Source organism: Phodopus roborovskii, unplaced genomic scaffold (genome assembly GCF_943737965.1).
Source record: "Phodopus roborovskii unplaced genomic scaffold, PHOROB, whole genome shotgun sequence".
Classification (NCBI taxonomy): domain Eukaryota; kingdom Metazoa; phylum Chordata; class Mammalia; order Rodentia; family Cricetidae; genus Phodopus; species Phodopus roborovskii.
In genome coordinates, this window is record NW_026126469.1 from 17,413,218 (window position 1) to 17,436,512 (window position 23,295).

General features: G+C 46.4%; 1 protein-coding gene across 1 annotated transcript; it reads right to left on the reverse strand.

Annotated features, from left to right (window-relative positions):
- Nucleotides 1–3,985: 3,985 nt before the first annotated feature.
- On the reverse strand, nt 3,986–22,007 carry Nrros (negative regulator of reactive oxygen species). The gene is given in 4 exon segments (XM_051191324.1): nt 3,986–5,747; nt 5,750–6,038; nt 8,872–8,989; nt 21,939–22,007. Coding segments are annotated over 3 exon segments (2,073 nt in total). The 5' UTR covers nt 8,977–8,989; nt 21,939–22,007; the 3' UTR covers nt 3,986–4,068.
- Between the last annotated feature and the right edge of the window lie 1,288 nt (nt 22,008–23,295).

The window sequence follows — 23,295 nt, forward strand, 5'->3', positions numbered from 1 at the left end:
GTCACCTTCCTGGTGGACACTAGAGCCCAACATTTAGTTCTCACCGAAACGAACGGGCCATTGAATACCAAAACAGCTTGGGTACAAGGAGCCACCGGAGAAAAACAATACCGATGGACCACGGAGAGAAAAGTTCATCTCGCATCAGGTAAAATCTCACATTCCTTTTTGCATGTACCGGACTGTTCATATCCATTACTGGGTCGAGATCTACTGACTAAATTAAAAGCCCAGATCCATTTTGAAGGACCAGGAGCTAAAGTCTCTGGCCCACAAGGGGCTCCACTTAAAATATTGACTTTACAATTGGAAAATGAATATAGACTTTTTGAAAAGCCTCCTGAACAGCAGGAAGAAATGGACTTATGGTTAAAACAACACCCCCTGGCCTGGGCAGAAACAGGGGGCATGGGCTGGCCATACAACAGCCACCCCTAATAATAACCCTGAACCCAGCCACCTTGTTACCACTGCTGGAGGAACCAGCCTCCCATGACTGTCAGCAGATCCTTGCAGAGATGCATGGAATGTGGCCTGATCAGCCCTTGAAAGATGCAGACTACACCTGGTTCACAGACGGCAGCAGCTACTTGCTAAATGGTGAGAGACGGGCAGGGGCTGCAGTGACGAATGCCTCAGAGGTCATATGGGCCACTACACTCCCCGGAGGCACCTCTGCTCAGAGAGCTGAACCCTTTGCTCTGACTCAGGCTTTCCAGATGGCAACAGGTAAAAAGCTTAATGTGTACACTGATAGCCAGTATGCCTTTGCCACTGCCCATGTCCATGGAGAAATTTATCGGAGAAGGGGCCTTTTAACATCAGAAGGCAAAGAAATTAAAAATAAAAATAAAATCTTGACATTATTAAAGGCCCTGTTCCTTCCTAAAAAAAAATTGAGCATAATGCATTGCCCTGGACATCAAAAGGGGGAAAGCCTGGAGGCAAAAAGAAATCGCCTGGCTGATGAAGCAGCCAAACAAGCAGCCTTAAGCCCCCAACTATTGACTATTAGCATATTGACTGAAAAGGAAACAGCTAAGACTCCAGATTGGGACTATGATGAAACGGATTTGGACATTGTTCAGAAACTAAGTGCAGATTATGACCCCAATCGGCAATGCTGGGTCTACCAAGGAAAGACTATACTGCCTATAAAAATGGCAAAAATGTTAATAGACCACCTCCATAAGCTGACTCATCTAAGCGCCAAAAATATGAAAACTTTGCTAGATAAACAAGAAATTGAAACTTACCTTCCCAATCGGAATTTATTACTGGAACAAGTAACTGCTAACTGTCTGGCCTGTGCCCAGATAAACCAAGGAAAAACCAAACTGAATTCTGGGACCCGGCTTTGTGGCGATAGGCCTGATGTCCATTGAGAAATAGACTTTACTGAAGTTAAACCTGGAATATATGGTTATAAATATTTACTGGTTTTTATAGACACCTTTTCAGGATGGATGGAAACGTTTCCTACCAAACATGAGACTGCAAAAATGGTCACCAAGAAACTATTAAAAGAAATCTTTCCCAGATATGGGATGCCACAGGTAATAGGATCAGACAATGGGCCTGCCTTCGTCTCCCAGGTAAGTCAGCTGGTGGCCAGGTTGCTGGGGATAAATTGGAAATTACATTGTGCTTACAGACCCCAGAGTTCAGGACAGGTAGAAAGGATAAATAGAACCATTAAGGAGGCTTTATCCAAATTAACGCTTGAAACTGGCTTTAAGGACTGGGTACAACTCCTACTTCTGGCCCTCTATTGGGCCAGAAACACTCCAGGCCCTCATGGCCTAACTCCCTTTGAAATCCTATATGACAGTCCACCACCAGCTGTATCATTCTTTGATGCTGACATTTCTGATTTTGCAAACACCCCTTCCATACAGGTGCATCTATGAGCCTTACAGATAGTCCAAGAAGAGGTCTGGAAACCTCTGGCGGCCGCATCCCTGGAGGAACAAAGAACCTCTTGTCAGCCCCACTCTTTCCAGATTGGCGATTCCATCTGGGTTCGGAGACATCAGACTAAGAACTTAGAGCCCCGCTGGAAGGGCCCCTACACTGTGCTCCTGACAACTCCCACCGCCCTGAAAGTAGACAGGATTGCTGCCTGGATGCATTTTAAATAGACTGGTACTGTTCAAAAATACACACACACACTTGTCAGTTGTTCAGGCCCTAGTTTTGACCCAGCAGTACCAGCAATTAAAACAAATGAAAACTGAAAAACCATGAATAAAGGGTTTTATTCATTTTATAGAAAAAGGGGGGAATGAAAGACCCCCACTATGCTTATTGCCTGTTTAAATTGCTCTTGCTAATTTGCCAAGGTCAAGTTATGAGAAAAGTACAGGAGGGAACCAGGTGCTGCTCTCATCCAACGCCAACCAGATATCTGTGGTCTGCAGCTTGGACCAAAGCAAGGTCAGCAGGACAGTGTCCAGTATGTTGAGATAGTCATAACTGAATTCTTTGTATTCTTTGTGCCCAACCCGAATAACCAACTGTCCTTGGTTAACTACAACTGCTACATTTAGATGAAACAATGAATTCCCTGTAACCATGCTTCTGCTTCTGTAAGCCTGCTTCTTGCTACACCAACCTTATATAAACTGCATATGCTTTAATCAGGCACGCTCTCTCAGTCTCTCAAAAGACTGGGGCGTCCATAGGTACCTGTGTGTAAATAATAAATAACCTCTTGCACTTGCATCCAGTGGTCCGGTCTCGTCTCTTGGGGGCAAGGGCCTTCCCCCCTGACAGGCTCCAAACTCTTGGGGTCTCTGGGGGTCTTTCAGCCTGAGAACTGGCTTGCTCATTGCTGCAAGGGGTGAACTGGTGGGGAGTGGGGGAGGGGGACCCCAGTGTGGGAGAGCTCACCCTAGCAGTGAGGAGTGAGGATGTCCGGGAGCTGGCTGGCTGATCAACCTGCAACTACCCAGGCCCAGACCAGGCTTAAGAGTTGGCCCACCCCAACGGTGATCTGCTGGGGTATATGAAGGGGCAGGTTCTGCAGACCTAAAGCTTCAGCATTCAAGGGAAACTACTGCTTTGCCAAGTAAACACCATGGATCTTCTCTTTGATTTGCAATAGTTCCACTGGCATTAATCTCTACAGTAACAGAAATCAGTTTCTGTCCCCTCAGTTGCCCTTGCCACTTCGTATAATTCTTTTATGGCTTAGAAAGTGGAGATGAGCAGCAACAGCAACTGTGTAAACTTGTACCTGCCCAAAGGATGGGGAATGCCACAGGGAAGAGCACAGGCATACTCTGCTTTCCTTGGAAGAAAGCAGGGAGAAAGGACTTCAGGAACCGGGAGCTGAACACTACTATGTGATTGATGTGGACGGGGAGAGTCCCCAGGTAGCACACTTCCGCATGCTTCCTTTCTGCCATCCCTCAAAACAAGCGCAGCTTCTGGCACAGACAGCGTGACCACAGGCTGAGTCACCATTCTCTTCGCTTGTCCTTCAGAGCAATGGGCGCATCATGTCTGCCTGCCAGAGACTCCAGATGTGAACCCAGGGCTTGGGAAGTGCCTGCCACTGACCCTTTATCATTTCAGTGCCCAGAGTGGGGCATTCATATCTGCTGCCACATCCTCCAGCAGTATCTTGGGATTCTTGTCCTGGGTGAATCTGTAGGATGCTGGCTCTCTCCCTCCTGGGACATGCAGTGGGAGATGTATTTATTGTCAAGTAGCATCAGACTATCACCCTTTGTCTCCATGGTTGGCACCAAAGAAAGATCATTAAAAAAATAATCCAAAGGAAACCATCAAAGGACAAGAAACATTTAATTTAAAAAATATATATATTTATGAGCTGTGCCCTTTATCCTAACAGAATGTCACTTAATAAATATTTTACCAGGATGATGAGGATAAATCTCAAGGGTGAGAGAAGAATTCAGTGGGACTAAGGATGGATGGATGGAAGCTTTTTAAATTTTAATTTAACCTTCATGGTGTCACACTGGCATCTGCAGATGTGAAGATGCTTGCCAGAAAAGCATCCTCATGGGCACAGATCAAATTCTAACCTTGGGACAGAGGTCAGTATATGGAGGACCAGTGACACCGGCTCTTGATGACCTGAAGCAAAGGCTTCTTAAAAGTGAGGAAGATGACGGTGCAGGCCACCAGCAGGGTGAGGCAGCTGGGCAGAATGAGGACGAGGTAGAACAGGCCAGTGTCCACCTGTCCCCACTTACAGTCTCGAGGCGTGCCTTCGGGCAGCTCCACCACACGAATGATCTTAGACGAGAGGTTGCACGTGACCATGGCCAAGTCCACAACAGTCTTGAAGTGCTGCAGGGCCCCCATCCCTCCCACCCCACAGCAGTCATAAGGGTTCTGGCTGAGGTAGATGGCCTGCAGACTTCTCAGTGGCTGCTCAGACACAGCCCTCTGAGGAAGGGCCGTGAGGAAGTTTCTGCGGAGGTCAAGAGTCTGCAGGGCCAAGCTGCCACTGAACCTGGGGAAGCTAGTCAAAGAATTTCCTGAAAGATCCAGCTCCCTCAGATTCCCAAACCTAGAGAAGTCCATCTCTGCAGTGCCAGAACTGAGGCCCACATTCCTGAGAGCCAGGACCTGTAACGTAGGGGCAACAGGCCAGAGAGGTCTAATGCTCCCATTCAGAATGCCCCAGTTGCTAGACAGGTCTAAATGAGTAAGTGAGGTCCCCTGGAATGGGCGGTCTTGTAATGCCTTCAGCCCACAGCCCTGCAGAGAAAGACTCCTCAAGGAGGCCATGTTTCTAAAATCCACACAACTGGAGGGCCCCGCCCAGTCTGAGGGGACCATCTGGGGACAGAGTGAGATCTGATTGTGGCTCATGTCAATTGTAGTGATGTTGCTGGCATTGTCGAAAAGGCCAGTGGGGACTCCCAGGAGCTGGTTGGAGCTCAGGTTGAACACCTGGAGGTTCTTGAGGCAGTCAGTGAGACCTGGAGCCAGGCGCAGCTCTGTCAGCTGGTTGTGGCTCACGTCCAGCTCAGTGAGTGCTCCTGGGGGCTCATGCTCCCGAATGTGGAGCATCTTCAGGCAATTTTGGTTGAGGTTCAGGTGGGAAAGGGATGGTGTTTTCTTTAGGAAACCATCTGGCAGGTGCCAGAATTGGTTTTGGCTCATATCAAGGAAGCGAAGAGCTGACAGGTCGCTGGAAGCAAACTCTTCCCACAGGTTGACGGTGGTGATGTTAGTCACATTGCCATCCACAAGAAGGAACTGCGCTACCATCTCCTGTGGTGAGGAGGTGTTATACAGGTCCCTGTAGAAACCCATGTTATTGTCCCTTAGCAGGAGGGTGTGCAGCTTGCTGCATTGGGGCAGGAGAGGGAAAAAGAGCAGCTGGTTGTGAGACAGGTCCAGCATCTCCAGTTCAAAGGCCACCTCCTCCCTGGAAGCCAGGAACCACTCCAAGATGTTATAACTGACATTGAGGAACCGCAACTGTGTGAGGCTGAAGTCCACAATGCAGGGGAGGTTGTTGTAGGCAAGGTTGAGACGCCGCAGCTCAGTCAAGCCATCAAAAGCACCACCCTCAATCTCAAATATATAGTTTCTCTGCAAATCCAGCTCCCTGAGGTGCTCCAGGCCCTCAAAGACAGAATCATCAAGCCTCATGAGGGTATTCCTTGCCAAGGACACAGTCTCCAGTGAGGACAAGTTCTGAAGCATGAGGGCTGCCATGTCTTCAGTCAGTAAGTTTCCAGACAAGTCCAGGCTCCGAGTTCCAGCAGGGTCTGGAGAGCTGCTGCTGTCTCCTTGTAATTCTCAGAGAGGCGGTTGTCTGCTAGGCCCAGGCTGCGTAAGTGGCCTTGCCCTTGGAAGGCGTAGTGGCCAATGCGGTCTAGGTGACAGCTGCGGAGGCTGAGGTTCTCCAGCTGTCGGTAGGCCTGGAGGGAATGATTCCACAGGACCCTGAGGGGGTTGGCATCCAGAATGAGCATCCAGGAATGTGATGGGAGGCTTCTGGGTACCGAAGCAAGGTTCTGCCCCCGGCAGTCAGTGATTCCATCCACCTAGGTCCAAAACCAAATAAACTTTAGGCACAGAAATGTAGTTTGCAAAAGCAATTAACTGGCCAGGAAGTGTTAAAGTGTTCAGGGAAAAAATTATTAACAAGAGCAATGCCATTCCTTCTTTCTATAGGCTGGTTAGTAAGTCAAGGCCATCTTATGTACAAATGAGAACCAAATGACCCAATCTCCAAGGACAAAGTGAAATGAGGAGAAATATCCCAAGAAAAGGCAGATACCCAGGTTTGGAGCCAGCACTCAAGTCTGAAATTCTCTGCAGAGAGTGAGTGAGTGAGTGAGTGTGTGTGTGTGTGTGTGTGTTTCCAGGCAGGGTTTCTCTGTATTGCTTTGCAGCCTGCCCTGGAACTTGCTCTGTAGACCAACCAGGCTGGCCTTGAACTCACAGAGATCCTCATGCCTCTGCCTCCCGAATGCTGGGATTAAAGGCATGAGCACCTCTGCAGTATGTTAATTTGACCTTGAGCAAGGAGCTAACTTGGGAAGGGGACATGGGAGGATGGGAGGAAGAGGGAACTGGGATCAATATGTAAAATAAGAAAAAATATTTAAAAAATACTTTAAAAGTCTGTGGATGGCTTAGAATTCTCTTAAATTAAAATTCTCAAATATTTACAAAAAGGAGCTAATCTCTTACAGTCTCAAATTCTTTAACTGGTTACTAAAATAAAACATAATAACTGAAATATTGATGCTATACTGAAATATAAAAAAGTGAAAAGTAATTGGGCGTGTTGACAGTACCCAGGAAGCAGAGGCAGGTGGATCTCTGAGAGTTTGAGGCCAGCCTGGTCTACAGAATGAATTCTAGGACAGCCAGGGCTATACAGAGAAACCTCACATCAAAAGGAGAAAGAGAGAAACTCAGATAATTTCAGCCTCTCTCTCAGATAAAAGTCACTAACCATTATACTTTTTAATTTGCTCATAGGTTATTTTTTTCCCCAAGGATCGAGTGTGATTGCTTATGTAAATCACATTTATTATGGCTAATAAGTGTTGGTGTGTCAGCTGTAATTACCGCTGTGCGCTAATTAAGCAGCTCATTGTTGAGCACTTGGTTTTTTTTTTTTTTTTCATTTGTTTGTTTTTTTAATTTCAGCATAAGCATTAGAATGAGTATGCAGGTTCCTTCCTATTTCCACTCCCCTCCCAAAGCCTACTGCATTCATGTTGGGGTTGCATTAATGTGTGGAGAATTGACATTTTTACAAATTGAATCTCTTCATGGAGACCAATGTTATCTGTATTTTCCTGAGGCCTCTCTGGAGACCGCTGTGCTTAGTGGCTTTTCTCAGCCTGTGATGGATCCTGTTCTTCCACAGTTGCTGCCGGCAGAGGGGGTTCAGACCTTTGTAATTCCCACAGACCCATCAAAGTGTTGCAGAGGACCATTACAGAGAGCACAGAACACTTTACCACACCCATTTTATGGTGAGGTTGGACAGCTATCTTAATGGAGAGCATACAGAGTAGTGCCTGAACTTTCAGACTCCTCAGCCAGAAGAAATCCTTTCTTTAATCTCCTTGATGGTCAAGTCTCTACCACTATCCACGAGGCAGAGTCCAGACTGAGCCCGGAAAAGTGCTGGAGAACTCATACTTTAGCCCCTTCTCCCCCCCCCCCCCAAGATTTACTTGTTTATTATATACAGGGTTCTGTCTGCATGTGAGCCTACAGGCCAGAAGAGGACACCAGATCTCATTATGGATGGTTGTGAACCACCATGCAGTTGCTGAGAATTGAACTCAGGACCACTGGAAGAGCAGCCAGTGTTCTTAACCGCTAAGCTATCTCTTTAGCTCCATAGTCCCTTGTCTTCCTATGCCTGATGACCCCCAAATAGCTACTGTGAAGTTAAGTCACCTGTTGCCTTTTAAGGGAATGGTGGTGACACTGATAATAATATAGTAATGATAATTGGTAAAACACATGGCATTCACTACACATCAGGCATCATTGTGAGTACTTGTTATAAATTCATTCAGTCACTGACACAGCCCATGATACCACTGGTAGAAATGATTACTGTTATTATCATTTTTATTATTATTGGTGCTGGGGAAAAGAGTGTTCTTTAAAGTGTTTCCCCTAGCACGAAATACACTGAAAAAAATCTTGAATGCAAGTATTAACCCTGGCTTCCAATTTGTCTTTCTAGCTCTTGGGCTTGAGGAACACTTATTAGGCTTGTTTCTCAAGCAGACATTTGAGATCCTCAGTTACAGGCAAATTACTGGAACTGAGCTCCAGAACAGATGGCCTAAAACTATCTTCATGTGCACATAGGAAGTCTTCAAAAGACAACTGTGAAGGCTCAAGACACCCCACCCCACCCAACCCCCTGCTACCTCTGGACTTTTAGAAGCTTAAGCTTGGTGTGAGCATTGCTCTGCAGAACACTTTGGGTAGCATGCTCTCTGCAAGGCCACTGAAGCCTTTGTGTTGGTTCACACACGTACTTGTAGGCAGGACTTCTCCAGTGTTGGTGCGTCTCTCTCAGTGGTTAGCAGAGCTCGTTAGCTAGGTATTCCTGCTCTTGGTGGCTGATGTATGCCTGTTTCTAAGGCCTCCTGTCATCAGTATACATGCAAAGGTGGGGTGGGGACTGCCCAAGTGCCATCTTGAAAAAAATCCTGCTAATGAGCAGCACGCACACTGTACTGGGCATGCGCACTGCTAATCCGGTACACACTGAGTCAGACTCATTCACTCCCTGCTCTCTTTGACTGACAAGTCATCAGCTTTCCAAGCAGACAAAGCAAGCCTCATGAGGACTGGGACAAACGAGAGGTCAGAATCCATGGAGAAACTCACCACCGTGCATCCTTGGGAAGCTGCAATGGCCGTCCCACTTCCGTCCCTCCACTCCACAACCAGGAAGTGAAAGCCCAGGCAGAGCCAAAGGGGCAGGAACTCCATCTCAGGTGCAGCACTGTGGACAGGAGACCAGAACAAATTGAGTAGGACAGATTAGCCAAGAGGGATGCTCAGCATGGGGCGGAAGGAGCCGACTAGCTCCAGAATGTGTCTTCTCTTGAAGGCCCACAACTACAAGGGTGTGGAAAACCACAAATTACTCAAGCTTCTCAGTTCAGCCAACACATTCAACCTTTCGCTGACACCACTGGCAAGAACTCATTTTTGTTTTGCCTATGCCATTCAATGGGCAGGTGGCTGACCTCTGAAACCCCAAAGGGGCTGGACAGGAGATGCAAAAGACTTGATTGAGTACCAGGCCCTGAGGTCCCTGAGAGTTTCCTGTGCTTTGCCATTCTGCAGTTTCCCTCTCTGAAGCTCATCTCTGCCTGATGCACACATGAGCTTGAGGTATATGCCATAAAGAATGAGTGAGTGAGTAAGTGAATGAATAAATGAATGAATGGTCAAAGGAAGAATAAACTGGGATAGAAACACTGACTATAGCTCTGAACTTAGACATATTATCTTCCTGAAAGAAGTCTTTCAGGCCAAGCAGAAGTGGTGGCACACGCCTTCAACCCCAGCACTCAGGAGGCAGAGGCAGGCAGATCTCTGAGTTTGAGGCCAGCCTGGTCTACATAGCAAGTTCCAGGACAGCCATGGCTACACAGAAAAACCCTGTCTCAAAAAACAACAAACAAGAAAGAAAGGAAGAAAGAAAGAAAGAGAAAAAGAAATATGACTCCCAGAAATGTCTGTCACATTGTTTAACTCATTTGAATATGGCCCAACCATAAAAGGATGTTCATATTTTCACCTGGATAAGGAAAGAAAACTTGAGAAAATGAAGTGCCTCTTGTCTGGCCAGTGCAGAAAGAGCAGCAGCCATGGAAGCCTTGACATGATACACCTATCAAAGGAAGTCTCAAATTGCTGGGAAACAAAGGTCCAGGGGTGATACTGGTCTATCCAGGGTTCCAGATAGACTGAAGCAGCCCAGGCCCCCTTTCTGAGCTCCAGGGTGGGTCACTGGGAAGTTTTCCCCCTGAAGACATGAATTTCAAGTGTGAGATTGGACAGCCCAGTGGCATCCCTGCTCTCATCAGAAGCAGGTGCCTGGTCCAGTGTTCCATCTGCTTCGCCCTTGCCTGGATACCCTAAGAAGGACCAGAGAGCAGCTCTTCGGTCTCGGCCTGGATCAGCAGCTCCAAGCAACACGAACCTCCTCACCTCTCATGCCACTTACACTTCTCTGCCGACACACGAAGGCCACCTCTGCCCTCCCTCCTCTTCGTGTTCCCTCTAGTATATTAAAGGTTAATTTAACATCCTGGTCAGATTCGAATGTTCACTGGTGAAAACAGACCATCAGGAAAACCAAGTGAAACCACACAAATTGGCCTCAGCTCTCATTGGGGGCCAGGCTGGTTCTCAACACCAAAAGAAACACCCTGGGATCAGCCTGTTAGCCTCTGGGAATCCCTTTCAGGGACCTCTTCCCATTCTTGTACCTATGCAGGAATTATTACCTCGTGGCTGGCACAGGGCACAGATAGGCATATGCAGAGCCATCTGGCCTCCTGTCCCCAGTGTCCTCCAGCACCCTCCCACACACACAAGCACCCCTGAAACTCTGGGATCCCTGCCCACCCAGAGATAAGGTTGCCAGATTTATAAATGCCAACGATGCTAAAAAATTGTTCACTCACACACGTTCTCATCTCACTGAACGTCCTGCAGCTCATGGAGGAGAGATGGGGAAATGGGAATTGTCATCACTGTAAGTCTTTTTCCTCCACTTCCTGTTATGTGTGGGCTGCTACACGCAGCTGTACGCTTAATACTGACAAACTAAATTATGATGTGTGAAGGGCAGGAGCGCAGCTCTCCAGGGCTCACGACACTTCAGACTGGCATGCTAGGTAAGCCTGGGTCACTGCACCTAGTGTAATTTTAATTTGTGAGACACCAAAATGTTTGCAAAATTTAAAGGTATTCTCTCCTCCTCAACTCAGCCAACTAACCCAGAAAAAAGAAAAAGAAAATATTGCCATGCCCACAAGGGCAGCATCTGGCATAACGTAAAAGAATGTCATGGAAAGAGTATAGAGTCTGGAACCTGGACAGTCCAGAGTTGACATTCTGCCTCTACTCTCCACACTTTGTATAGAAGGTCTTCAAGTCTTGGATAACTATCCCATAAAACAGGAGCAATAATAACCCCTCATAGACTTTTAAGTGGAAGTGCTTCATTAACTGTGAAAGCTGCTAATAACCTAATTATTATTTATGAATTCCAAATAGCACTGAGCAGCCTGAGTGGCTGTTGTTCTGATGTATCATCTCTAGGATAGTACAGAAAAAAACAAAAAACAAACAACAAACAAAAAGACAAAGAGTGCGTGGCATGGCCCAAGTGATGACTGCATTGCTATACCTATTAAATAATCACTTGGAGAGGCTGGAATAAAAGCCTATATTAACAATCAAGAGTAAGACAAGGGGCTGGGGAGATGGTTCAGTGGTTAAATGTGTTTACTGCTTTGGCAGAGGACCTGAGTTTGATTCCCAGTACCCATGTGGTTCACAACCTCCTGCAGCTCCAGCTTCAGGTGATCCAACACTCTTGGCCTCAAAGGGCAGCCCCGACACACACATGTATATGTGCTCATACCCGCACATACATAAAATTGACAATAAATCATGTTGTGATTTGTTTTTGTTTTAAAGAAAATAGGGTGATCCAGGGACAGATGACTACACTGGTAAGAGCTATCCATCCTCAAAGGGATGACCTCATCCTATCTTGCTCTGCTCACGACAGCAGGCTCTTAAGGCTGCACAGGCCCTGGTGGCAGCTGGCCCACAGCATGTTTGTCTATCGGGATCACTGCTGGGAAGTTAGAAGGTAGGAGAGTAGAGAATCCAAATATCTCTCCCTTTTCTGCTCCCCTTGAGATTTTCCTGCTGACCCCAGACTCTGGGACTACCATCGCTTCTGCCCAGGGCACAAATTCCTCCATGGCAAGAGGTTATTATTTGTTTAGCTCTTAGCCTCTTCTGTCATTATCTGCCAGTCTCCTGCACTGCATTTCCCATTTGAAATAGTCCAGGTGACCTCTGTTTCCTTTCTGATCTAATGATGCAAATGAAAATGGCTTTGAAGAGTGTTCGATGAAAATACAGAACCAGAGGGATGGATGGTTCCTGCTGAGGCAGAAGGATCACAACTTTGAGGCCAGTCTGGTCAACTTTCTAAGACTCTCAAAATGAAAAACAAAAAGGGCTGGTGTTCTTGGGCAAGGATATAGCTCAGTAATAGAGCACACCAGAGAAGTGTGTGTAAGGTCCTGGGTGCAAGCCCCAGTACTGAAAGAAAACAGGCATGAAACAATTGAGAAACAGTAACAGGCTTCCAAAACAGTAACCTTCAGGTTGGAAACACTGTTCTAGACTACAAATCTGCAGAAAGCTCCTCAGGGATGCTGCACCACAGGGCTCAAGATAAACAGTGCTGTTATCATATCTCGTTGGAAAATCCCAGGAGCCATCCATCTCCTGTACACAGGATGCCTTCTTCACCTCTCCACCCCTCCAGCTGTGACTACCATACCAGCAGCTGCCAGGCAAAGGGCTAGGATGTCTTGCTGAAGGAGCTATTAGCAAGTGTCATGCATTCATTACCACATAATTAAGAACTTTCTAAAAAAAAGAAAGAAAGAAAGAAAAGAACGTTCTCAAATAATTAGAGAAACTCAACAAGCCTTAAAGAAAGAGGCTTCCTGGAAAGAGAGCAGGTAGTCATCAGAGATATTTTGTATTAGCGACAAGTATTTATGGATTGGGGGGACAGAGATCATCAGAAGCAGGTGTGCAGCGTCAAGTGTGAAGGTAACACCCATGAATACACAGAAGACATGACTACATGCCTGAGAGAGGACTCTGAGAGAAGGAAGTCTGTCTTTGTGTGAAAGTAAAGGGCAACTGCCACCTGGGATCTTGGAAGAAAGGGGAGGGCAGCTGGTCACAGACCACAGAATGAAGAGCGTTAGCATCCCCACTGTATCTGCTTCAAACAGCCCCGGGTACCAGGAAGTACCATGGAAAGCTCCAGGCAAGCTGGTTTGCTCCGTTTGATTCTTGGCACAAGATTAATGGGGTTCCAACCTTCAGCAAAGTTCAGACCTAGAGGCTGCCGGGGTGAGCTCTGAGCTCCAGACTTGGTACATTAGAAGCACAGAACTCCATTCTCTCAGCCCCTGGGATAGAGTGCATGGCCCGAATCCAGTCATGACGGAAAACCCCATGGATCCAGGCTGTTCAGCCTCCAAAGCAACTGACGTGGATTCTTTAAGGGTCAGAGTCTCACCCAAAGCAGTGATCCATTATCCCATAAGGCTGAGACAGGAGGACTGCCATGAGTTCCAGGCATCCTGGGGCTATAGAGACTGAGCATCAACCCCTCAAAAATCAAATGAACATAGATAGCATTATCAAGCATCAATTATATATGCTGTTCACACACACACACACACACACACACACACACGAATCCTACATTCAACGGCTTAGAGTAAAAGCAAAATACTACCTAAACTGGTTAGCCTACTGATCAATTTAACACTGTACTTTTTAAATTTTATTATACTTTCTTAACTTTTCTATAACTTGAAAATTTTCAAAAATTAAAAAAAACAAAGAATGAGATAGAAACACACTTTTCTTCCCCCTGAAAGACAACTTTACGCAATGGATCAAAGGCCTTCAATGTATGCATTTTTGTAATTCAATAATCCCAATTCCAAAAATTTCTTCTCCAGTAAAATAAGACTAGCAGTGTTGTGGGTGTTGCTAAATTAAATTTTAAAAGAATGTTCAAAAAGTAGCATCCTGACAGCACTTCACAAGCTAGGGTAGGATAACATCTCCAAAAGCAGGTGACTATCCTACCGGGGCTGCTATGTTACTCTGGGACACAGATTGGACAAGAGAGTAAGGGTGCCCCTGGAATGTAGCACTGAGACTCTGCATGAAGAAGTAAAGGTTTGTTGCATATGACCCCTCTAGCAAATGAATTTTAATTCAGATTTTGTAGTTGGCCACCCTTTTGAGAAAAAGTAGCCTTTCTGTCCTGGCTAGGTTTCTAAGAAACTCAGCATTTCTGTGATAAACCCCATAGCCAAAAGCAACTCAGGGAGGAAAGGGTTTATCTCAGCTTACAGCTGAGGGAAGTCACTGCAGGGACTCATCAAGAACCTGGAGGCAGGAGCTCAAGCAGAAACCATGGAGGAGTACCGCTTACTGGCTTGCTCTACATGGGTTGCTCAAGTTGTCTTCTTATGGCATCCAGGACCATATGCCCAAGGGTATCACTATCTACAGAGAGCTGGGCCCTCCCACATCAGCCATCAATCAAAAAATGTCCCCCAGACTTGCCTACAGGCATTGTGACAGAAGTATTTTCTCAAGTGAGGTTCCCTCTTCCTACATGACTCTAGTTTATGTGAAGTTGACCAAAAACTAGCCAGCACAGTTTCCCAATGGACCACTCAGCATAGTTTATAGCTGGAAATCTTAACAAAGGAATGGAGTGATGTGGGCAGCCGGCCTGGGGAAGGCCATGGAATAGCCCCCAAACATTTGTCAAATATGGGTGTCAAGATGTCTCCTGAGAAAATGCACCAGTTCTAGCCAGCCTCTACTCTAGCCTCTCCTTGAGTAGAGGCTTAAGGGCTGCAGCAGCAGCACTCCCCTTCACAGAGAGCTTACTAAAGCCTCAGACTTCCATTTCCCCAGGGCCACAGATAAATAAATCAACTCCCCATGTGGTCAGGGCCAGCCCATCCAAACCGACAGAGGTCAGCTTACTTTATCCAGTTTATGGCCACATAAATGCATCTAGCCACAGATCTTCAAGATGGCAAATGTGTTCCCACTGAAACAACAACTGGCTCTTGTGTGTCTTGCTGTGGCTGGCAGTGGGTTCCCAGTATCCCTTCTGCATGTGAGAAATAATCTGTGTGTGAGAAAATAATCTCTTCACACGCCCAACCTGTACTGCATTAGTTTCTCAGTTCCCCTCACAGGTTTTTTCCCCCCACCAGTGACTTTTGCAAGAGTAAGGGCCAGCCACCATGCTTCAAGAGGAAGCAGGAAAGGGCTGTATAAAGGAGGAGGACTTGGACTAGGGTAAGGCCTAGACCCATATCTGGCTCCTCTCCAGTAGTGGCCACTGGTAACAATAATACATCAAAAGGTTGGGTCAAGACAGAAATGAAGAAACGTGCATGCAAAAGCTGTATCTTCACAAGGAAATGCCAGAGTTTCCATTTAAGTGTGTGGATTCAGGGACTACCACAAGTACTTCTACAGCTTTCAGCAGTGCCCTCTCCTCCCTCTCAGGGGCCAAACACATGCCTTGGTGAAGCCAGGTATCATCTGAACCAATGGGAAGTAGAGGTTGTGCAAATGGAGTCAGTGTGGGAAAAAAAAAGATGAAGGAGCTATATCCCATCTCCTCTCATTCGTGGGGGATGCCTGTGAATTTTGGGCTTCCTGGGGAAGGTGACAACCCTGAGTCCATAGGGCACTATGCACAGAGACCACAGAGATTACCCAGGGCTAATTTTATCCCGGAGTGGGAATGAACAAACCGACTCTCCAACATAGTTTCTTTGACAAGGCACAAAGGAGCAACAATTGACAAGGACCCTTAAAGGGTGTCCAGATCAGTAGAAATGCTGGCATCCCTGTGGGACCTAAGGTACACAGGGGTGTGGCCAAATGCCTGGTGAACGAGAGCTTCAGTTCAAACTCAAGCCTGTGAGTTCTGTATCAGCTCAACCTCAATACCACAAACCCCAACCACCCTGGGATGCAGGTAGTCCTCGACTGAATCATATATTTCACAAGCTGTTTCCTCTGCAGGAAAGACTGCTTCTGCGATCTCCTTTACCAAATCCCTGTTTATCTTTCGTGTACGTTCCTCCTGCCCATAGCCTAATAGTCCAGTTTAAAAGTAATCTGATAACCCACATGCTATGATAGGATATTGCAATTTTTGTTTCTTATTATTTTATGAGAAGCAATTTGTGTCGTTATCAATTATTAATAACTTGACTTTCCTCCAACATTTACATGAAGAAAAACTTGAGCACACAACCAAATTGAAAAAGCCTGTGGTCATTCTGCTCATAACCTTTTACTGTACTTATTTTTTATCATGTTTTTACTTATCCTGGACTTCATCTTAATTTTTTTTTATTATGTTTACACATAGATTGAAAAGAGCTGGAGATGATGGCTCAGCCATTAAGTGTATCTGCTCTTGCAGAGAATCAAAATTTGTCTTCTAGTGCCCATATCTAGTGGCTCACACTGCAGCTCCAGAGGATTAAATGGCTCTGGCCTCCATGAGCACCTGCATGCACACGCACACACAATTAAAAAGCAGTAAAAGTAAATCTTAAAACAAAACAAAACAACCCAGCACAAATAAAGAGATGCCTCACTGCTTAAGAGCACGTGTTGGTCTCACAAAGGATTGGGTTCTGTTCCCAGCACCTACACAGTGGCTCACGACTGCCTGTAACTCAGTTCCACAAGATCTGATGCCCTCTTCTGACATCATTGGTTCCTGCATGCATGTGATGCACATATATGCACTCACACACATGTAATACAGGTAAAATTTAATAACTATTTAGAAAAAGAATGTAGCAAATAGATGGGCGTGGTGGCACATGCCTGTAATCCCAACAATCAGGAGGTTGAGGCAGGAAGATGGTGAACTCGAGGCCAGCCTATGCAATCTCATGACCTGTTCTCAAAACAAAACTTGGAAAGGGTGGGAGGCAGATCAGTGGAAGAGCCCAGACCTAGTAAGCACAAGAACCCAGCTTCAGCAATCCATAGCAAGCAAATAAACAAACACAAACTATGGTCACTGGTACTTCTCTCGCAAAATACTTTGGAGTGCTTATAAAACTATTTAACTCTTTACACATTGCTGTAAGGGGGCTGGAGTGATGGCTCAGCAGTTCAGAGCCTTGGCTGCTTCTCCAGAAGACCTGATTTCCATTCTCATCACCCACACATGGCAGCTCACAACTATTGTTAACTCCAGTTTCAGGGGATCCAATGACATCTTCTGGCCTCTGCTCAGGAACATTACAAAAATAAATACAAAAAATTAAAAACCCATAAGACCAACACACAAGGCTAAGGCATAAGGATTGTCATGAGTTTGAGAACACAGGGACTACATAAATTCCAGGCCAGCGTGGGCTATACTGTGAGGTCCTGTCTCAAAAATTAACTTAAAAAGAAAATAAAAACCCTCCTACTAATGCCAGGTGGTGATGGCATACTCTTTTAATCCCAGCACTTGGAAGATGCAGGCAGATTTCTAAGTTCCAGACCAACCTGGTCTACAGAGTTTGAGAACAGTCAGAGCTATACAGAGAAACTGTTTTGAAATAAACTGAAGAAAAAAGAGAAGGAGGAGCAGAGGAAGAATTTATTTAGGATGTACAAAGGAATGAGGATAGTATGATTTTTTTTTTAAATTCATTCCTCCCTCCTTTCCTTTCTTCTTTTTCTGAGACAGGGCTTCTCTCTATAGACCAGGCTGGCCTCAAACTCACAGAGATCCATCTGCCTCTGTCTCCCAAATGCTGGGATTAAAGGTGTGTGCCACCAGCGCCCGGCATTAATTTCTTTTCTAAATTAGGCATGCTGCTACATGTTTGTAATCCCAGTATACTCAGAATACTGAGGCAGGAGGATGGAGAATTGAAGACCAGCCTGGGTTACATAATGAGATTCTATCTTTAAAAAAAAAATTTAACTTCCTAAATAACAGCTTTAAAAAAATTATTGCATAAAGCCAAGAGAATTGTGTCAATCAGTAACATCAATGCCTGAACTTGCAAAGGCTCCTACAGCCCCTGGTTCACTATTTCACATCAACAACAGTTCTGTGCACTGGAGGTGATTTCCAATTTTTCTTATTGTGGCAGCACATGTATATAATTCACCACTTTAACTCTTTTGAACATAATTCAGTGGCATTAAGTACATTCATATTACTAGGTAACCATCCCACCATCCATCACCATAACCTTCCCATCAGGCCACCCTCAAGCCCTTGTCATCTGAAATCACTCCCCATGCTTCCCTCTCTGGAACAGCTATATGCACAGATTTTCCTCTAGTGATTGCCTATTCTAAAGAGACTCTTGTTGTAGTTGTCTTTTGTGTCTTGTTCATTCACATCACAAATGCTGTCCTTTCAAGGCCCATCCTTGTTATGGCATCGGGATTTCCCTTTGAAAGCAGAATGCTGCCTCTACCTCGTTTCATTTATTCTTTCATCAGTTGATGGACACCTTTTGGCTGCTGCGAATATCGATGCCCTATTTGAACATGACAAACATACTGATACCTGCTTAAGACATTGCCTATTTTTCCATTTTTCAGATAAGGAATCTACAGTTCAAAAACGTCAGCATCAACTCAGTGACTCCTGTCCTGTAGAGCTGAGTTCGGTCCAGGCAGAAGGTTTTGTTTGTCATTTAAATGTCCAGCTGGGTGCACAGGTGGACACATGCTTGTTGATGAGTAGCCCAGAGCCTCTATCCCAGATAAGTGGCCAGCCACTCCCTTAGAACTCTTAGGGTGCCACAATAGTTCAGTAGCCAAAGAGGTGACACCTGGCCCTTAGGATCCTATTTCAAACTACAGTGTCTATTCTGATTGGTCAGAGACCAATGCCATGCTGTTTTTGATATTCTGATTAGCATCCTTGTGGAAGAAGGGTGGTCCTTGGGTGGGTGAGGAAATGAGCTAAATGACTGGAGAGCCTTGAAGCTTTGGGAATTAGAAAGGAATAAGCCAAGATAATTAGCTAAAATAGATGCTTAGATTTAAGTACTAGAAGAAATGACTGATAGTCAGAGCAAGAGAAAGTCACTAGGGTAGTCCCTGGTCTCAAGTTGAAAAAGGAGGCCTCAGGCCAGGCAATCTGAGGGACAGCCCTCAGTCCTCTCGCTTAAGGGAGACAAGGGAAGCCAAGAGAAGCCGGGGTTACCTCAGGTATCCAGGACTCACTGAGAAGAGGCAGTGTGACAGTCAGAGCCCCCAAACACTGACTCCTGAGGAGAAGTCCCCTCCCTCATTGTTATCTTTCTTAGAGGTGGAAGCAGGCAGTGCCCAAGTACAGTGCCTGCTTGTGGTAAATGTGGGGGCTGGGGCTGAGAGAGGGGAGTCCCCAGGGGCCTCTCAGAACATTGTGGCCACGCCAAGCCCAACACTGGTCCCAGCCTTCATGCCCACCTCACTGGTGACAATCAGGGTAAACTTCTTACTTCCTTCTTTGTACCGTTTCTGAGGCTGAATGAAGTCTCACACCAAAGACACTGTTTGGTCTAAGTCCCTGACTCTGTCCTGGAAAATTCTCTCTGTCTGCCCACATTCAGTCCTCCTGATGCTTCTGGTAACAAGTGATGGGTTGCTTTAGGAGGAAACTCTCTCTCTCCCTCCCTCTTTCTCTCTCTTTCCCTCCAACCCTCACCACTCCCTCCCTCCCCCATCTCTCCCTTCCTTCATTCCTCCCTCCCTCCTTCTCTCCCTTCCTCCACATACACAGAATGTATTGCTATAACCATTTTTAGGCATGTAATTCAGTGAGTACCCTTCACTGCTCTTCCAACCCAAGTCTTCTTAACAAGTCCAGTTTTTTGTTTCTTTGGGTTTTGTTTCTTTCTTTTAGTCTAATCCCAACTCCTCACTGTGGGGACTATGAAGAAGGCTGCTCCTGTTACAACCTTCTGAGTCCCTAACCAGAGTGATTGGCTTATATTAGACACATAGTATCAGTCCAGGGCCAGAGGTGCCGCTAAGAGGAAGGACTTTTTCTTCTGCTTCCATGCCACACTGCTGGGGGTTAACTTGGAAGCTGACGGTAGCCTTTGTTTTTGTCTCCAGGACCTGGCCAGTAAGAGGAAAGCAAAGCCAGATGAAGACAGATGGACTCTGGGTGACATTTTTGAGACCTGAATCCAGTCATGCCTAAAGAAACTGTCTGTTATATGACATAACAAATCCTCTTTCCGTGATGAAGCTGTTTTCAGTTGGGTTTTATCATCTGCAGTTTAAATAATCCTATCTAGGGCTGTCTGGGTATGTACCTCATTGGCAGAGTCTTTACCTAGCATGTGCAAATACCTGGGTTTGATCCTTCAGGCCGCCAAAAATAAATAAATAAATAAATAAACAGTTCTATGTTCTAGATCCTTAAAACATTATGAGATGGAAGTGTCAGTCTTCTTTGCCTCTCCAAGCTTCCAGAAACCACCAGCTAACCTTTCAGGCTGCACACATGACCTTTGCTCAGCAATGAGGCGGAAAAGAATGGTTTGGAGGGAAGGGAGTAAATAATGCATTCCACCAGGGGCAGAGACATATACGTATATTAATAAATGTGTCATTGAAATGACACGTGGGCAGAAGTCAGTGACACTTGTAACTGTTACAGACAGGCAGGTTCTGGGAAAGGTGATCAATGCCTGTCAGTGTGGTTGCAAGCCCGCTCTGTTCTGACATATGTGATCATCACATGGATGTAGCATGACCCAAGCCATCAGCTCTCCACAGAAGAGTCTGGTCTCCCACTCCCATGGTGGGATGTGTACCATAGACAGAAAGCAGCTTGTGGTCTGCACGGGTCTTTTTTTTTTTTTTTTAAGCCTGGAAGACCAGGGACAGACAAGTCAGGGCCTGTGTTTCTCCTATAGCCCCCCCACAGGACAAAGACACTGGGGAGCCTTCTCTCCTTAGGATGCTCCTGTGGGGATCGGATAGTGGCTTAAGAACTATAGGGTAGTGACTTCTAGGACAGCCAGATTGAGTGTGTGTCCACAGAACTCCCCCGAGGGACCCATCAAATGAAGGCACCTTCTCTGTGAGGCTGTATGGTTTTGTTTTTAACCTAAAGACAGGTGTTGAGGTTTTTATTTTCCTGAGCCCATGAATCTATAACCTCTTCTAGGAACTCTGAGGCTCACAAATATAGCCTATGGGGGTGTCCGACCAGACTAGAAAGATCCCAAACCCCTGCAGCCATGGAAATAGTCAGTGCCTTCATCACTAGCAAAATGGGACTCTGGAAAACCTGCCTTCCTTAGTCTGTTCCAACCCTAGTCACAATGGGGCACGTGTTCATCTCGGTAGAGCAACGTGGAGCCAGCGACCGCTCTGAGAGTAAAGCTTCTTCCTGGCTGTTTGTGGGTATATGGGTGTGTTTGTGCCCGGAGAGGCCAAGGGGACTACAGCAGAGTACTGGAAGGAGTCTGAAGAGCCTGGCTCTACCCTCCCTCTGACTCCTATAGCTGTGGATCAGAGTAATGTCCTAATAGATTTTACCGGGGCTGAACACACACACAGCTGGCCCTAGGGAGCTCCTGATAAGTCCTTGTGACTATAAATGAGCCTCCACGTCTTTGCCTGTGTAATGGTGGGTCTCAGTTTATGTCGAGGGGCAAGAGAGACAATGCAAACACCCACATGGTGAGTGTTCCCAGCGTTGTCGTCTCTCTATGTCTGGTCAGCCAGGCCAGGCAAGGATGAGATGAGAAAACGGAGGCTCAGAACGTTCACTGACCTGTTCACATTCGCCCTACAGAGGCAGGAACCGAACCAGAGCTGGTTCTAAAGTCCTTCTGTCTCAGCTCTAAACGTTCCCGAGGGAAGGACTTCCACCTACACCAGAGGTGTAGCCCCCAAATCCATCCCGGAGGCGGGGTATCTACAAACCGCAAACCCAACTTCACAAGGAGCGTGCGCGCGGGGGTGGGGGTGGGGGTGGGGGCTGACCTCCCACCACCCAATTCTTTCCCAGCTCGTCCGCCTCGAGAAGCCTGGCGATGCCGGGCGGTGAGCCCACGCACGCACGAAATACTCACCGCTCCCGCAGGCCCAGGCGGCTCCGCGGGGCGCATCGTTTCCAGGGCCCCGGCCTCCTGGACAGCAGTCGCCCCCTGCCGCGCTGCCTACTCGCTCTGGGGCATCAGATTATTTTAGCACTTGCGGAAGGAACCGACGGAAACTGAAGTCACATGGAGAGCTCGCCGCTCAGCGATTCAGCTCTCACTAAGCGTCTTAGAAGGAACTGCGACCGCGGGGGGCGCGGGGGATGGGACAAGGACGTGGGCACAAGGCCCCTTGAGGATCAGCAGGTGCAGCCTGCGAAGATGTTAGGATAGCTAAGCTTCCTCCTCCGTGAGTGAGCACGGGAGCTGGGAATCCTGGCTTGTGGTCAGTTATCCCAGGAAGGCTTTTTCACGCTTCTGTCCAAAGGATCAAGTTAGGGCAAAATTTGGTGAAGGGCAACACAAGTTTGTTTAATTGAAAAGGGGGACGAGTCCTCCATTTTAGAGGGGTTGTCCAACCATTATCTTCGTCATTATCTACTCAGCTAGTCTTTAACAATCTTTTCTTTATTCTTTTTTTTTTTTTTTTTTTTTTTTTTTTTTATGGGCACCATGCTTTTTAAAAAGGAGGGGTGGGGAGCTGGAGAGAAGGCTCTGCGGTTTAAGAGCCCTGGCTGCTTATCCAGAGGATTCAGGTTCAATTCTCAGCACCCACATGGCAGCTCACAACTGTCTGTAACTTGATTTCTAAGGTATCTGACACTTTCACACCAATGCACATAAAATAAAGTTAAATAAATTACTTTTTAAAATTAAGTAAATATAAATGGAAAAGAAAGTTGGGAATGGTGGCACACACCTGTAATCCCAACCCTGGAGAGGCTGAGACAAGAGGATCAGACTGTAAGATTGTCCTGTCCTAAATAGCAAGTTTGGGGCTGCCCTGGGGTTTGTGAGACCCTGCCACAAACAAATAAGCAAGGACAGAGGAAGACAAAGAAAGGACAAGTTTGACTTGTTTTTAATGGAACTTGTACTGTAGACTGTCAGTACTATGAACTTGTTGGCTCTATTGAGTATGGGTAGGTTGCTTGATTTGCTGTGTAGGAAGTTCTCTGCCAATGATGGAAGCATGCATAGGCCTTGCACAGATCCAAACCAGACCTGGTCTCAGGGCTGAGATGGAGAAGCAGACATGAGCTCACATCCCCAACCACTCACAAAGGAAAAATTAGTTTCTCCAAGGGAGTCTCACTGGGTATACAAACTACAGGTTAGGACAGGCCCTATGCCCAGCAGTAGATGGCCAACACAAAACCCAACCTTGTTCATCTCCAAGTTAACTCTCATCCATCTTTCATGGGGCATGACCCTAAAATAAGTGGGATCA